Source organism: Nipponia nippon, unplaced genomic scaffold (genome assembly GCF_047370975.1).
Source record: "Nipponia nippon isolate SJK-2023a ecotype South Korea unplaced genomic scaffold, ASM4737097v1 scaffold_5, whole genome shotgun sequence".
Classification (NCBI taxonomy): domain Eukaryota; kingdom Metazoa; phylum Chordata; class Aves; order Pelecaniformes; family Threskiornithidae; genus Nipponia; species Nipponia nippon.
This window is the reverse complement of record NW_028262369.1, coordinates 41436348-41452037: the sequence shown is the minus strand read 5'-3', so window position 1 is coordinate 41452037 and position 15690 is coordinate 41436348. Positions and strand designations below refer to the sequence as shown.

The window sequence follows — 15690 nt, the reverse complement described above, 5'->3', positions numbered from 1 at the left end:
ATCTGAAATTTTTCCCACTGCAAACACGAGAGCTCTCGCCCCCTTCCAGGAGTTTACTGTGACACCAAATTATCCTCTTAATAGAAAGAAAATGCTAAAAGCCAGTGCAGCCATGTGCAAGCACCCCTGAAAGACGTGGCCTGCTGGCACCTCTTTAAATCTGGCATTTAAAATTGCTCAGACAGATGGAACAAAAGTATGTAATAAATTGTGACATTTTATTTTATCATCTATATTTGTTAAGTGAATTCTTCTGATCATTCCCACTGTCAGTAGCACTGAATGCGAATCAGATTCTGACAATTTGCAGTTTATGAAAACCAACTCCAGGGGTCAGACAGAAAAAGAATAATTAATTACAGGATACACATTCATCCACGGAATCTGGGTACGGTGGGTGACAGCCTAACAGAAAACAACGACACAATTCCAAAAAGTCACAGCTTCTGTAGTCAACCATTACAGACTACTTCTCAGCACCAATTCTCTACTTCGTTGTCTTCCTTATATATATTCCTATGTATCAAGGTTTTATTAGAAATTCAGAAAGAAAAAAAAATATTTGTTTTCCTCACTGTCTTCCAAGTTAGTCCCACTTGTCTGCTTTGGTATGTAACAGAGCACCTTCGCTCTGTCCTCTTCAAAGTACAGCTCCATTTGATACACGCTGTCTCTCCCACTCGATGTTTCACTCCCTGCTGCCCTGGACACACTCCCAGAGCCTCTGCAGAGCACAGGTACAGCTGGCAGCTCTCACAGACCGCAGCAGATAGCCACACGGATTTAATTTCCAAATTTTTATTCAAGAGAAGCTAACCCTGAGGGTCAGCACTCCCCGCTTAGCATTGCTAACGAAAGGAGGAGGTAGAAAATTGGCATAAGCACAGAGCAAGCCCTGATGCTTTGAAGAATTGCCCCCCACCCCTCCTTTTCCAATTTGGTCAGGGACTTCAGCAGCAATTATATCACTTAATATTAATTTAGTGCTAAATTGGGAATATTAAGCAGTAAATGATTGAACTTTTAACTAGCAATTAAATTATAAGCAGCCTCCTCACTGCAAGAGAAATGTCATTGAGAACTAACTTTATATCTGACAGTATTTTGCAAACAGCTTTACTGCATTTTATAGGTGACGCTTTTTTCTGACTGAATATAAGTGAAGCCTCTTGTTTGCATCCCTCCACTCCAGGATTGATGCTGACCTCTTGCTGCTGCCAGCATCGATACTGCAAGGGAAACTCCCCAGCACCGTCGTTGCTCTTAGTACCAGTGTTATCTCTTTCGGGCTTCCTGATCACGGGCTATGTAAATCATACGTGCACCATTTCACTTTTAAGGACCTTGTCACTTGGGGTAACCTATGGTGTTTGATGGTGCTGAAGAGTGAAGGGAGTAACTGAATGAAGACAGCATGGGCAGCCCAGCGGCTAGTTGAACGAGCAGCAAGCTCCATGTAGGTAGCACTCTCACTGCTGAATGAGTTGGTTTTGACCACTGACTCTCATGTCCCTCCTTTCCAAGTAGTCTAAAAATAGGCACTTATTTGGTGGGTATTTTTTTTCTAGATCAGAACTTTTAAGTGAACATTGAGGAGTATTTGCAGGAAGCCAGTTTCAAGTGGGGACATTCTCAGCAGGTGCACCAAACGCTGTATCAGAAGAAGAGCTTCCATCAGGGGACGGTTGGATGAAAGTGTCAAATCATTGCCACTTGGGGTTTTGGTTGCACCTCTGAACAATACACAGGCCAAGAATTATTTGCAAAAATTATTCAGCAACACATTTCAAATAATGAATATTTCAAGTAAATCTTTACGCAACATACTTGAATAGGAAGAGAGGCAAAATAGCTGATAAATTATTCATCCAGCTTTAGCACTAATGTAATAAATATTACATAAATATTACATGGTGTCAGAGGGAAATGAAGGATTTTGAAATGAAGAAAGAAATTAACTATGAAGGAAAAGCACCTGAAAATCGGAGAAGGTGAATACACAGATTTGAGCTGTGAATAATAATGAAGAGACTAACGGGAGAAAACAAAAAGGATGACAACTACAAATCACTTTGAGAGGCAAAATACTCTTCAGTTCTTTCTCTACAGAGAATATACAAACTTCTCAAACTTCCTTCAGCTCTGTTTAAAAACAAAACAAAGAAACCAAAAGAAGACACCCTGGAGTTAGCCAGGTGGGAACACACCTAGATCTGGCTAAAGGGAATGACATGATCAGAAGTACTGATTTACAAAAGGGCCATAACTTTTAGAGAAAAATTCCATTTTGAATATCAAATAACGTGTTACTTTTATTTTGCAAAGTGACTTTTCTCACCAGCTTAATACTGAATTAGGACAATGGGATTGTATATTTTTAAGGACGGAATCCGCAAGGCTTCTGTTGTGCTTCAGGTAGGCACATTCAGCAGCATTAGCTGCTGTGCCAGTAAGCACATCTGAGTGGTCAGTCAAATCTGCTCTGACATACCCGCATCAAGTAGCAACGTCATTAATTCCTGGTTTGCTGTTTTGCTCAGGTGTAGCCTGTACAGATTCTCACTAGCCTTATCAGTTGACTCTTCATTTTAACATTTGAAAAATTAATTTTTTTAATCTTATTTTTGTGTGAGAGAGGGAGTTAACATTTTTTTCCTTCCAAATCCCTTCCTATTTACCTTCCTTTTCAACAGTAAGTAGAAAATGGGAGAGAACAAAGGAAACAAGTTAAAAAATCCCAACATATTCCAAACAGATGTTGAAAAAACTAATTTTTCTAAAACTGGAAACGGAGACACACTACACATTTTTTCCCCATTGACAATGGACTTGGGCTTCTTTTAACCTCAGGAATAACATATTAAAATGAAATGTTCTACGTTCATCATTTCCGTAAATGTCTCATTTACAAAATCTGTCATGGGCACACCAGTCTCCTTCTCATTGGACATTTACCAGCCTTGGCATATCAATCCATCTTTTGCACATCTGCTCAGAAAATGTAATTAGTTATACCCATATGCTGCAGAAGTACATGATAAAACTTAAGAAACAGAAAAGGCCAAGAGACTTGACAGCCTTTCTCCTTCCTACTCTGTGTATTTTGTTGATGACTTAGAAAAGTGAGAAGCTTTTCTTGGCCTCTGCCACAGGGTGGGGATATCACTGTGCCCTAAGCAACTTCAAGAGATTAGGCAAAAGCAAATTACAGTTTATTCTAATAATTTTGGTTCTATTCACTTGAGAACAATCATTTGTACTGTAAAAAGACATAATATTCCCCAGACAGACATACCTTCTTTCTCTGGTCATTAACATACTTATGAACTTGTCTTTGTAAAGAAATGATAAGTAAGATGGACAGGGATCCTCAGCTGAAGTTTTGTGACATGGGAGAGACCCAGATGAGAAGCTCTTGCTACACAAAATGACACTCATATCTAGCAAATATGGCAACTCTAAGCTTGTTGATCAGCTTTTTGACAGCCGTGCTCAATTTTGGTGGCAAGTGGCAAAGGAGAGAGGGACTACAGTCCAAAACCAACCTATGCCTCAGCAACCAAAAGTTGGTTCAATGGTATCTTCGTGCCACTTTGGCTCATGGGTAGAGCTGTTCCACATTCACCGACGTTCAGCCCCTGCGTTCAGTGGCCATGCCTCTGCAAAAGGGCCAAGCAGAGGGCTGGTGTAACTCCCTTGGACTTTACTCAGCCACAGGATCATCTAAAGTTTGTTTTTTTCACTAAGCAACATTAATTATCTTGCATTCATATTAGGCTCTTCTTTCTTATGACACCATAGTTAAAGGCTATGGATACTGGAATAGAGCTGTTACAACAATGATTTATCCATTAATTCCAGCGTCTTCAAAGTTAATCCCAAAGAATGAAATATTCTCCGGACACACTATAGTTCCATCTCCATGGCAAGGGGTTTGCAGCTGTGCTCAAAATCTGCTGTAGTGAAACATTAGTTTAGTTTTTTCCTGGATGGTACATTATCAGCCTCAGTTGGTGGTATGTTTAAAACCGAAGATTACAATTCAATTCACAAGAGATTTGAGCTTTCAACAGGACCTCATCATCATGGCGTGGAGCAGAAGCCACTGGCCACTGGTTAAATGATATGGTACAAAACAAATTCTGAAAATGCTGAGTTCCGTCAACTCTGTTTTCTTGTTTTCTTACTGAAATCCAAAACGATGTGTCACTGTTCACTATCTGAACTAATTCATGGTGATTCGGCATTACAGAAACACCATTTTAAGTTTGCCTCTGACACACCACATTTAGTTGTATGTTGTTTAATAGCTGTACGTTTTTCTTAAAAAAAAAACCAACAAACCAAGACCAACTTCCAAATTATTAGCATTTTTTTACTTCAGTAGGGGGTTCAAAATGAAAGCTGCTGTACCTCCATCCTCCCACTTTTCTTTTAGGGTTAATTTGGAAAAAAGAAAAGCTCTCCTAATTATAGAGATTCAGCTTTCTGTATAAACTGGCTATTTTAAGATCTGTTTACAAGATCACAATATGAAACATCGTTCAAAACCAGTGTGAATTGATTACATCCTTCTGAAGAACATGTAGCAGTAGAATATGCATTTGTAGCTGTTACACTGCCCTGTAATTAGGCCTTTATTGCTTCCCTTCTAAACACACGTTGCTGCTGCTGGAGAACAGCTGAGATACTTAAGATGAGACAATGGAAAATTCTCCCCCCCTCAAAAAATCACCCCCCAACCTTTTATAAACAAATGGCAGAAACACTGTGGTCACTACCAAATGTAAGAGTAAAGTCAAGATACTGATTATGTTTTTCTGCTCCAGTTTCTTTTTAATGAGCAAATTTTCCCCAAATACTGTTAATAATTTGAATGTTGCTTAATTGGGAGACTTCGTATTAGAACAGCTGAACACAATCTTTGGTCTTTTCATTCATTTCCATGGATTCTGGATCACAGCGTAGTGACGGAGTGGTCAGCAGTCACACTGGGAACATTCACGTATCCCAGAATGAATGAACAGACCAAAAAATTTGCATGGTTAGAATTACGCAGGGAACTCAATTCTGCTCTGAACTGATCTCACGTTTTTGAAAAAATAAAATGAATACTGAAATGTTCCTTGCACTGAGCAGCTCTCCACACAGACGAGCGAGCTAAATGTCAGCTCCCAGCTTTATGGGCACACGGCCGTGCCATGTGACGCTGCGCTGGCCATTTCATGGAGCTATACATGTGTTCCTACATCCTTGCTATAAAACAGCTATACCACAAATAATGAACTAGAACAGTCTAACATCTGGATCTGTGTTATTGGAGAGGAATTTTCCCAAGGAAAATCTTCACAGCCTTGCAGTGTATTTGTTCTGAATAAATACTTTTGATAAATGAGATGACATATTAAAAAGCAGATATGAAATAATGTTGTTTTCCATACAGGTCATCCATAAGACAAATGCTTCTAAGGGCAGATGAATATATATAGCAATAACATTGATCAGCTTAGTCAAGTTGCAGACAATGACTTTCTGAGCAGTGAAGCCAGAATTCCCATAGCAACCCTCACAAACGTGAGACGCAACACGCATTCGGTGTATGTACCAAGCCGTATGAAGTAGGGACAGGAACATTTTGAATTAAGGGTTAAAAACTAAGCTAACTACAATTTAAATCATGAAAGCAAATATCCTTCTAATTGTATCCAGGGTATTTTTTTTTCCTTCCGTACTATTTTTTTATCTTCTATATTCTGAAATCTACGTATAGACTGCAATCCAAGCGACAGATGACAGTTATCTTTGTACCACTCCGAGAATCTCTTGTGAGTAACAAGACAAAGTACAGTAGCTCCTCTTGCTCCTCAGCATCCCTCTGAGCACTGGGGCGGCGCCGCGGCTCAGAGAATTGGGGTCACCTTTCCCCAGCGCGCGCCTGGCTCCCAGCCCTTTGCACCCCGCTCTTTGCCAGCTCCTCCGTCAGGGGACTGTGTACCCTGTCCTAACCTGGCTGTAAAAGCCCTTATTAAACCTGGGTGAGGTGCTCAGCGGGTGAGCGGGAACGAGTGGGACCTGTAGGAAGTAGCTTTGCAGTTCTTATGGAAAGGGGGAAAAAATAAATCAGGGAATGACTTCTATTGGCATCTCTGCGTTTTAGCCAGATAGGGCTTTTTTTACCTTGCTTAGAAGAAGCTGGCTAAGACTTGCCGGTTTGACCTGGTACTGCCTTTCTGTATTAGATATTCTGGATGGGGGTGATGGTGGTCTGTATGGAGAGTCTCTCTGCTTCAGCAAAAACTCAGAAATAAAGAAAAGGCTAATATAAAAAAAAAGGTTCTAGGTTCAGTCTTCAGCAGAAGTGTATTGCTTCATTTGCTGTACCCATATGTGACAAAGTGAGGCACAACTGTATTTGTATAATATTTTAAAATTCTTTTGACAATTACGTGCTATAGTGCACAGTCATCATCAGAGAAGATTATAAATTAGTTGCTTTTTCTGCTTTTGCACCTCCCTTTTTATATTTCTCCATTATTTTTCTTCCTCAGAATGAGATGGTAACAAAATACGTGCAATCACAGGAATAAAGCAACATGCTGGAAGGCACCAATATTGAACAACTTACTTTACTATGTTAAGCTGTCACAATTAATTTGCGTATAAAACTTGTACTGTCCTGTCAGTGAATGAACACACAGTCTCCAAAGAGGTATTCTCACTTAGCTCTTTTCCCTCCAACTCCACTACAAATCTTTCTCTTAACCTTGCGTTAGCCTTGCTTTTATGTTAGCAGAGTATCTGTCAGGTTTTTGTGTTTATTGCAAAAAGTATTGCTGGTGGACAAAAGTAGGAGAGTATGTACTAAATGCCTGTAAGTTTTTCTCTTCATAGAATTACTCTCAATTTTCACTTTATTTCATAGACTCATAGAATACTTTTTAGGTTGAAAGGGACCCTCATAAACTTCCCTCTTTTGCTTTTATTGCATAGAAACTTTGGACTCTTGTGCTGTGTATGCTGAAGTATCAAGCAGTAAAAAGAGATGAAAAAGCATTAGCAATTCTGAAACTTCAATGAGCTGCTGCTCATTTAGGTAATCCCTGCCAGCCTTAGGGGCTCAGGACCGGCTTTGGGGGGCCCAAGCAATTCTTACGGGCTCCTGGGCAGGAGGTGCAGATGTTCAGGGCAACTCTGGCTTTGTCTTGTAACCCAACAGCCAAATAATGCAGCACCTGAGTGAAAAAACAGTTCTCTACTTAGAAGTAAGGAGCTTTGTGATAGTTGTATACCTATGGAGCTTCTTGGTCAGCTCTCGTTTTACATACTATTTTTTTACCTCTTGGTGAAAGCTTAATTTGTTGTTTAAATGAACGCAATTCCAGAGTACAAATAATAATAAAAAAAAATCTTATTTCTTTTCATTTGCAAAAGAGGCTGGTGAGATGCTTTACTTTCATTAAAAAAAACCCAACCCATAACATTGCAACCACTTATTTTTTGATTAAAGAAGTTAATTTGAAAAGGCAATTCAGTTGCTCTTTAAGCTGGCATAGTGTTATAACAATTACTTAAAAAACAGTGAATCTTCCCCACACCAAGTAATCAACGTTGCCTTGATTCCAAGGAAGTTTTAGTTTGGCTTTGACAGTTAATGGCTTACTGGCAACTCTTGGTTAATTACTAATGCAGACATAATAATGCTTATTCCTTAACTAATCTTCTGAGCGATACTGTTACCAAAGGAATTATTCCTGCTGAAAACTCAGTGTCCTGTCACAGTCTAGATCAAAAATATTAAACCACAAAGTATGGCTTTTTGCCTGCAGGAAAACTAATATGATGTTTTTTCATTATTTTTCCAATTACATTTCAAACAAGGACATCCTTTTACAGGTGTGCATTTCTTTAATCGTTTTTCTTACGTAAACCAGGATGTACCTTCACTTTTCAGGTCCCACAAACCTCCCAAATGCACTGAAAGTTTGTGGCCGTCCCTTTCAGGTTGGGATGAGGTGTCGCCTCTCTGTTCCTCCCAGCAAGGCTGAGCCACTGCTGACAGTGGGGCTGCACCCAAACATTGGTGCTGTTCGGAAAAGCAACACAGTAGGTTTCTTGAAGGAGTTTAAGGTTCAGTTTGTTGGCCAATATTTCTTTTAGTCACTCTGTATTCAATAAGCTGCCTCTGTGGGATTGCACAGATAAGGCTTTTCTCTCTCCACGATGATGGCATGGCTAGAGTCAAGGCAACAGAAAGCCAATCAACAGTTCATAACTGGTTCACACCGTAAAAGCTTCAAAGCTGTGCGGTGCTTCAGGAACATTTTGCTGTCCGTGCTTTCTGCTAAGGCTGTACAATTTGATCCTGTAGTCACCAAAGTCAACCCCGCCAGCTAGCAGGTAGGAGCTCCTCCGTTTGTCAGAAAAGGTTTATTTAGCCATTTTCTTTGAGTAAACTTAAAACGTATCAGAGGAGACTATTACATACACCGCTGCCCTCATCTGTTCTTCACTGAGCTGCAAGGGACTGTTTGTGCAATATAGTGGGCAGTGCTGATAGTAATATTAAAGTGTGAGTTGGGCATATGAAAAAAAAAACCCTTCATATTCCTCCTGGCCTGCAGAGCTCCTGCTGGAAGGTTGGTTTCATGATTAATTTATGCCAGCATTGTCCTTATTTTAGTGATGCTATCAGTGAAAGCCTGCCCATAGCTATCAGGCAAATGAAAGAATTTGAATATGTGTAGCCAAAATCTTTGAAAAGTCACTACTTTGGGTGCAGGCTGACAGCAGCAGGGGCCAGCAGCTCTTTTTTTATGCCCGTATTTATTTCCTTTTTCTCTGGACATGCATCTTGCCACAGAGCACTTGCAGCTTGTCAAGCGATGGAGTCTGCACCAGGCAACCATTTAAAATCTTAGAGCCATTGATGTCTTACCGATACAAGCCATCTCTGTTTTACCTTTATTACTGGCAATTTGCACTGGTGACAGCTGTTTGTTCTTGCCTCTCCATGTATTTTCAGTCTAACAAGAGAGAGAAATGCATTGTTTACAGGCCCTAGGTATGAACTACTAACATATAAAGAGGCAGCATGTTCTCCACAACTGATCTTTTCTTCTGTCCTGGAATTGTTTCCTCTTCACGGTCAAGACACAGGCCACGATGACTAAACCTTGCAGCCCTGCAAACTGCGCGATCACGCTTCTCTCTTGAGTTAGCTGGTTGCGGTTAGCCAGGAGCTGGGGTTTGCACGCTGAACTCTGAGCGAAAGGAGGCCTCTTCTCTTTCTTTTAAATATTTATTTGACTTGTGCTTTCGAAGTATCTGTACATAAATTCAGAATGCGGTAATGGGCACTTGAAAGTGTTTGGCCAGTAACTTGCGACTGCCTGGCAATGGTCCCACCTCTGACGCTGGGCAGAAAGGGCGTCACTGCGACAAATGGAGTTGTTGGGCCAAGAAGACACACTCGGTCACGTTGTCTCTGGCTGCCTGAGGAAGCCAATAAGCTGTGCTGGTTCTGCATTCTACAGGTGGTGATTATCTAGCTAGGAAACTGCAGGTGCAGTTTGAATTTTCTACTTTACAATAAAACACTGATGTTTTTAAAGTTGATCTCACCTGAATTTTAGAACAAAACCCACACAGGACTGGATGGGAAACTTTCTGCCACTCAGAGCTGTTGTTTCATGCTCTCTGCAGACGGACACACAAAAACATCGCACCATTTTTACACTGGTTTCTTTTCTTGAAGATCAGGTTTGCCTTTTAACTGTTTAACTAATTTCAGTCTGCAAAGCTGCAGAAGGAAGTCAAGGCCTCCAGACAGAGGCTCTTAGCTGTAAGCAGCTGAAAGTTTAATTCCTAGTCAGACTTTTGGCACTTCAGGAATGATTTAAAGTGGTTGGGCTCTAACAAGCTGTACAAAGCTATCTGAAAACAGCAGAAAGAAAATCCAGTAAGAATAGGCAGATTGATTTTGAGTAATCAAATAGTTTAAGCACTTTTTAAGCATTAGCCTAAGGAAGGTGAGACTCCATGAAAGAAAAAATCTTTGGAAATAGGTCCAAATACACAACAGACCTTCTAAAATTATAAGTTTCAGAAGTATTTGTACGACACAAAAAGGACAATGTTTGATTGTACTTAACAATAGACCTTGGCTTTGCATGACAGTGCTACTAGAAAATCAGAAAAATAACAACATAGTCACAAGAAAGCCTCTATATAACTGATTACTAAAGTCTTTCCCTCCATAATTTATGGCCTAGCTGAAGAGGAAAAGAAATGAAAAATAAATCATGAACATAATGAACCACAGCCCACGTTTTTACCAAGGATGCAAAATCTCCGATGGTGCTTCTGATTTCTAAATGCCTCAGAGAGCAGCTTTCTGCTCCGGCAGAACATACAGGCAAAATCAATGCAACGCACATTGGCATTCCCCATCTCAGCTAACCAGACATTACATTTTCTTAGAGGAGCCTAAATTAGAGGCACAGTATTTAATTTTTTGTTACGCTTAAACATTCATATCCTTCCAGGTAAGCCTTTTTAAGGTCAATTTCTTGAACTTTCACTTATCTGGTATTCAGAGTGTTACTGCTGCCTGTCTTGTTGGAATCGTGTTTATACGACTGTACACTACTGAGAGATTAGGAGCTAAAAACAGCAGGCCAAATTGAGTATTAATAAATGCAAATTAATGCTGACTGGGGAAAAACCAATTCTCCTATATATACACACTGATGGAAATTAAATTATTTAGTAACCTTCAGAATAGCTCTTAATGTTAGTGGACAGTTCCAGGGAATGGCAGCTCAGCATTCAGCGGTACTTTAAAAAATAAATTAGGAATTAGTAGGAAAGAATTATGAAAAAAATCAAAGCATAATTATGACAACATGTACATTTCTCATGTGCCTGCATTTTAAACACTGGTTGCAGCAGAACTAGAAAATATAGAGAAAAGCAGTAACAATGAGCACAGATGTGAAATGCCTTTTGTACAAGATGATACTAAGCTACGGCTTTTCCTCTGGGAAAAGCAGCAGCACTTGGAAAACACGCTAGAGGGTTTGTAAGTTCTTGAGTGGCACAGGGAAGACAAATAGGAAACAATTGTTCATCTCTTCTCACAATTTAAGAGGCAGAGGGCATTACCTGAAATTATTGGGTAGCTGGTTTAGGAAATCACAAAATGAATTGATTTTTCCTGCGAATTAAGCTGTGGAATCCATTGCTATTCAGCATGGTAAATACTAAAAATGTAGGTGGGAAAAAGGAAAATAAAGCACAGGGAAAGGCATTAAGGGCTATTAAGCGCATTGATAGAAGCTCTGATGTTAAAAAAAAAAATCAGTGGGAAGGATACAATGGGAAAAGAGCACAGTCCAGCCACGTTGTTCTTCCATGCTTCCTGCAAGCATCCGCTGCCAGCGCTGCTGGACAAGACACTGCGCAGCACAGCCCTCCACCACCGCACCACCTTCCTCCTAACACAGACTCGCCTCTCGTCTGTAAATTCTCCAAGATGGGAGAGATGCATGCTTCCTGCAGCATTTCAGAAGCATCTTAACTGCTATTTTATAGCTAAAAAAAAAAAGAGCTGACCTTTCATTAATACTTCATGGGGGCAGCATGAGCGCAGTCTTCCTTGCATTGCCAAGGCGGCTGTGCTGGTATTCCAGGTCTCACTTGCAATCTACATTTCTTAAGATCAAAGCGACAAAATGACTCGTCCAGCTTGGACAGGTCCACAGCCACCCAAGTGCAGCCGTGGGCTCAGGAACTGACCCCCCGCAGCCCTTAGGTGACTGACAAGAGCAAGCCCACAAATGACCACCACAAAAGGTGAAGGTGATGGCTGAAGCTCTGCTGTTCTGCAAGGCCAGAGCCACGGTTAGGCTGTCTCCAATTCCTGCACCTCATTCTTTCCATATTCAGACTTAGGCTTGCTCAGACCTTAACTGCCAGGGAGAACAACTGCCGGAATTACAAGTGCAGGCTGACAGACCTTTTGGGGACAATAATTCAATGACTGGAACACTTTAATGCATATTGCATGAGTGAATCAGCTAATCATTTTAATGCAAAACTGTCTGTTCCTTTCTTATCCCTTTCTCTTCCACACTGGCTATCCGAAGAGAGAGGAAGTTAAGGATTACAGGAGGGTCAGCCATGGGAGTAAAAGATTTGATCCTGCGAACTCCAAATGGAAGCTTTTGTACTGGTAGGATCAGTGCTGCGACTAACATTGTATCATTGCAGAAACAGTCTCTTCCATGAACTGTCCGTTTTTTCTTTATCCTTTAAAAAATGTCAAATTGAAGATGTTTAATAGACATCTAAATACTGAAAACTGAGAACTGAATTAACAGTACTTTAAAGCAGCATTAATCTCACAGAATATGTGCAGCATCTTTCCGTACCACGTTGCCATCAGGTGACTAGCACAATCTATTAAAATAATCCTAAAGAGCTCCTTGAAGATTACGCTAGGTAATTTTACAAGTACAGGAAATCAGTCAACAAAGAGAATATAACAAGCACGCTAAAATACAAAAATACTCCTTAAAGACTAGGGTACAGAACAAAGACAAGCTTTCCCTATTAAACTTTTTATTAAAATGGAGCTATTTTTACATATTTAAAATATTTTATATCCAAATTATGCAATATTTATGAATACAATTGTATGCAAAGACTTGCATAAAAATATGTAAAATCACAGCTAAGCAATATAAAGCAATATATAGCATGTTCCAAAACGTATTTCAGGACTAGAATACCTGAGTTTTCAATAAGCTGGTTTCCTGCATTTCACTGATTTTTAACAGTTGAATTTAATAATGTATCTGATCTCATATAAAGCACTTCTTTGGTTGGGAGAAACTGCATGGAAAAGGCAGAGATTGAGCAGAGAGATTACTCAAGGCCTATCTTCAGAATCTTCTTCCACATGAAGATCCACTGTTTGAGATGCTAGGAAGGATTCCCATGTAGCAAGGCACTTAAAAAAAAAAACAAACACAGATACATATGAATATAGCAGATAGATTTCTGTAAAACTGGTAGCCAAGGAGAAAAAGAAGAAAAAAAAAAAAGCGGAATACATACGCATTGTCACAAGCTGCTTTTGTGGGACTACGGAAAGAGCAAAATACGGTTTCCTAGGCAGCTCAGTGATATGCAAAATGTTAGCCAACATGCTGAGTGAGCTGTAAAGGTCACTTTTACATAATGACAAGCGCACAGTGTGAGCATCGTAATTGTATGTGTTAGCATGGAAGATGCTAACATTAATTATGCTCTTCTTTAATCTCTCCCTTTTAGTTACAGGGAAAGATCTCTTCCAGAAAGCGCGCTGTCAGGCACAGTTCCCTTGTAATCTCTGTGGAATCCCATTGTATACCCAGTTTTCTTTCCAAGTTAAGTTAAAGCAGTTTTTTTCTAAACACACAGAGAATTCATTTTTCCCCTGAGTAATGGGAAAGAAATGGGACCAGAAAGGCAGGGGGTGGAGGGGTGGGGAAAATTGTCATCCTTACAACAAGTGGCATTTCTCTCCTCATGGAAAAATGTATTTATAATTGTACAAACTAATTTTTTTATTTGAAGCACCAAGACTGTAGGCAGTAAAATGGAAAAAAAAAAAAAACAAATCCCCAAGTAACTATGGTTCAATTTGGCTTAAATGTGTATTGGCAGCTTGGCAAACCATTATAAATCATAGCTTAGTGTTGAGAGTCATGGCAAGGCTATCACTAGGTAACCCATGGTGCGCTGATGCTTATTACCCAAAGTACCAGGTTTTTACTATTTCAAGTCTGTCATTACAACAGGGCAGACAAATTCATGCAATAATTTTATTGTTTTGATGCTATTGAAAAAAAAAAACAACCTTGAAATGGGAATGTTCTAATAAAATTTTGACTTATACACTCATACCTATTGCTCTTGACAGTGCAGCTTATTTACTACTTACTGTGCACAGTTTTTTCATGAAGAATCTGAAATATTCACAATGACTAAGTAAGTCTTCTGAAACTTCTCAGGACACATCTTTTATATCAAAAGCTGGACAACATACTCCATTTATCTGAACTTTGAATTAAATCACTACCCTGAAAACAGCATTATTTCCTAAGTGAAAACGTTTGCCATCATAAGCTATTCAAGCCACAGGAATTTGCTATGCCCAGCTACAATGAAGTATCTAGCATCCATCTGTCATTGCTTAGGAGACATGGAAAATATGCTAGCATTCATGCTGCTTGAACTTACAGCCACCTAACTCTGTCTTATTAGGCATTTCTAGTGAATGACTTCAAAACTCTGCCATTAAATATGTAGATTTAATCATATTACATTAAAGAGCCTAGATCCTGGTGTTACTGCATATCTATGTGCAAGCAGACGAGTGGGAGGATCTGATAGTCACGAATAATGTTGAAGTATAAGCTCAAAGAGCAGAATGAAGAAGACACACAGGATGACGGGAGTTGGCGGAATCCATGATGACACAGGGACGCAGAACCAGGGATACCCGTAAAATTATGGGTGACAAAAGTAACATGAAAAAGCAAACAAAAGCCAGCAGCGGTTATGTCTCTGAAGACCTAAAAAAGTAGAAGACGTGGGTCTGCAAGATAATGTGAGAGGTTAAAACAGCCAACTGACCTAAGAGATCACAAAGAAAAAAGTATGCGGGAGCTTATTTCTGCATGGGTTTTTGGTCGTTGTCAGGCATGTTAGAGACTGTTCCTGTCATTCATATATTGTTCCCTAGACTATGGAAACCATGAATCTACTCCCCCAGTCTTTCTTTTCTGATCTTGCTGACAAAATCCCCAACTAACTTCTGCTGCTTTTGCACACAGCAACATTATGCTGCTGTTCAGAGCAGATATAAGGTTTGAATTACTGTGAAAAGAGAGGAATAACAGGGTAAGATTCATGTGGAAATCTGCTTTCTTCATTGACTTTTTGGAGAGATTTTATTTTGAAATAAAATTAGGGAGAAACAGTGAAAATAGTGCTAGCATGAACAGTGATCTGCAAGTGTTGCAACCTGATCTCTGACTTAAAAGGTCTTTTTGACCTTTTGTATAAAGCCTTTGAGGGTTGATCATTAGATTCTCCCCTACTTCATGTGACACTGGCAGCTGAGTCTATCTGAGACGCTTAAGCTGGAAGGTGGCATCTTGGTTTTAAAATGGCAGTGAGGCAGCTGCTAGCAATGTGTCTTCGCTGTGGCACTCGGACTCCGATTTCTGTTTGCTAGAGCCCAGCCTGGATTACCATCCTAGGAAGCTGCAAGGCACATCTGTTTTCCTAGGCTGCTTCTAGGTGTGGGACAAGAAATGATCACTTTCTTGACAAGTCTTTTGTTAGCAATGACTGACGAGTTTTTTCTGAACCACAGTTTAATTTATATCATGTAACTCCATGTTTTGTCATTCTGTAATTTCAGTAAGGTGAATTAAAATACATATATCAGCACTGGCTAGAATGTAAAAATGGCTTTCTGTTATTTTTGCAACACTGAGCCGAACTGCACATGTTAAAATACAATCACAATACGTTGCTTAACCGGCTAGATACAATCTACTGCAGTCTTTCCAGACAAAAATGCAAAGCCTTTTTTTCAGTTACACAGGTTATTCAGTTTTTAATTTATCCTCGTTT

The 15690-nt window shown here is 39.8% G+C and overlaps 2 protein-coding genes across 2 annotated transcripts in view; one reads left to right on the top strand and one right to left on the bottom strand.

The window, feature by feature from the left end:
- The window catches only part of PLPPR5 (phospholipid phosphatase related 5), a 252420-nt gene that overhangs the window by 231146 nt on the left and 5584 nt on the right, over positions 1-15690 (top strand). The gene's annotated exons all lie outside the window — the stretch shown is intronic.
- Positions 12380-15690, bottom strand: part of SNX7 (sorting nexin 7) — a 30854-nt gene continuing 27543 nt past the window's right edge. The window contains exon 9 of the mRNA XM_087730603.1: positions 12380-13012. Within this exon, the coding sequence (XP_087586729.1) occupies positions 12932-13012 (81 nt within the window). The 3' untranslated portion in view covers positions 12380-12931. The remainder of the gene's footprint in view (positions 13013-15690) is intronic.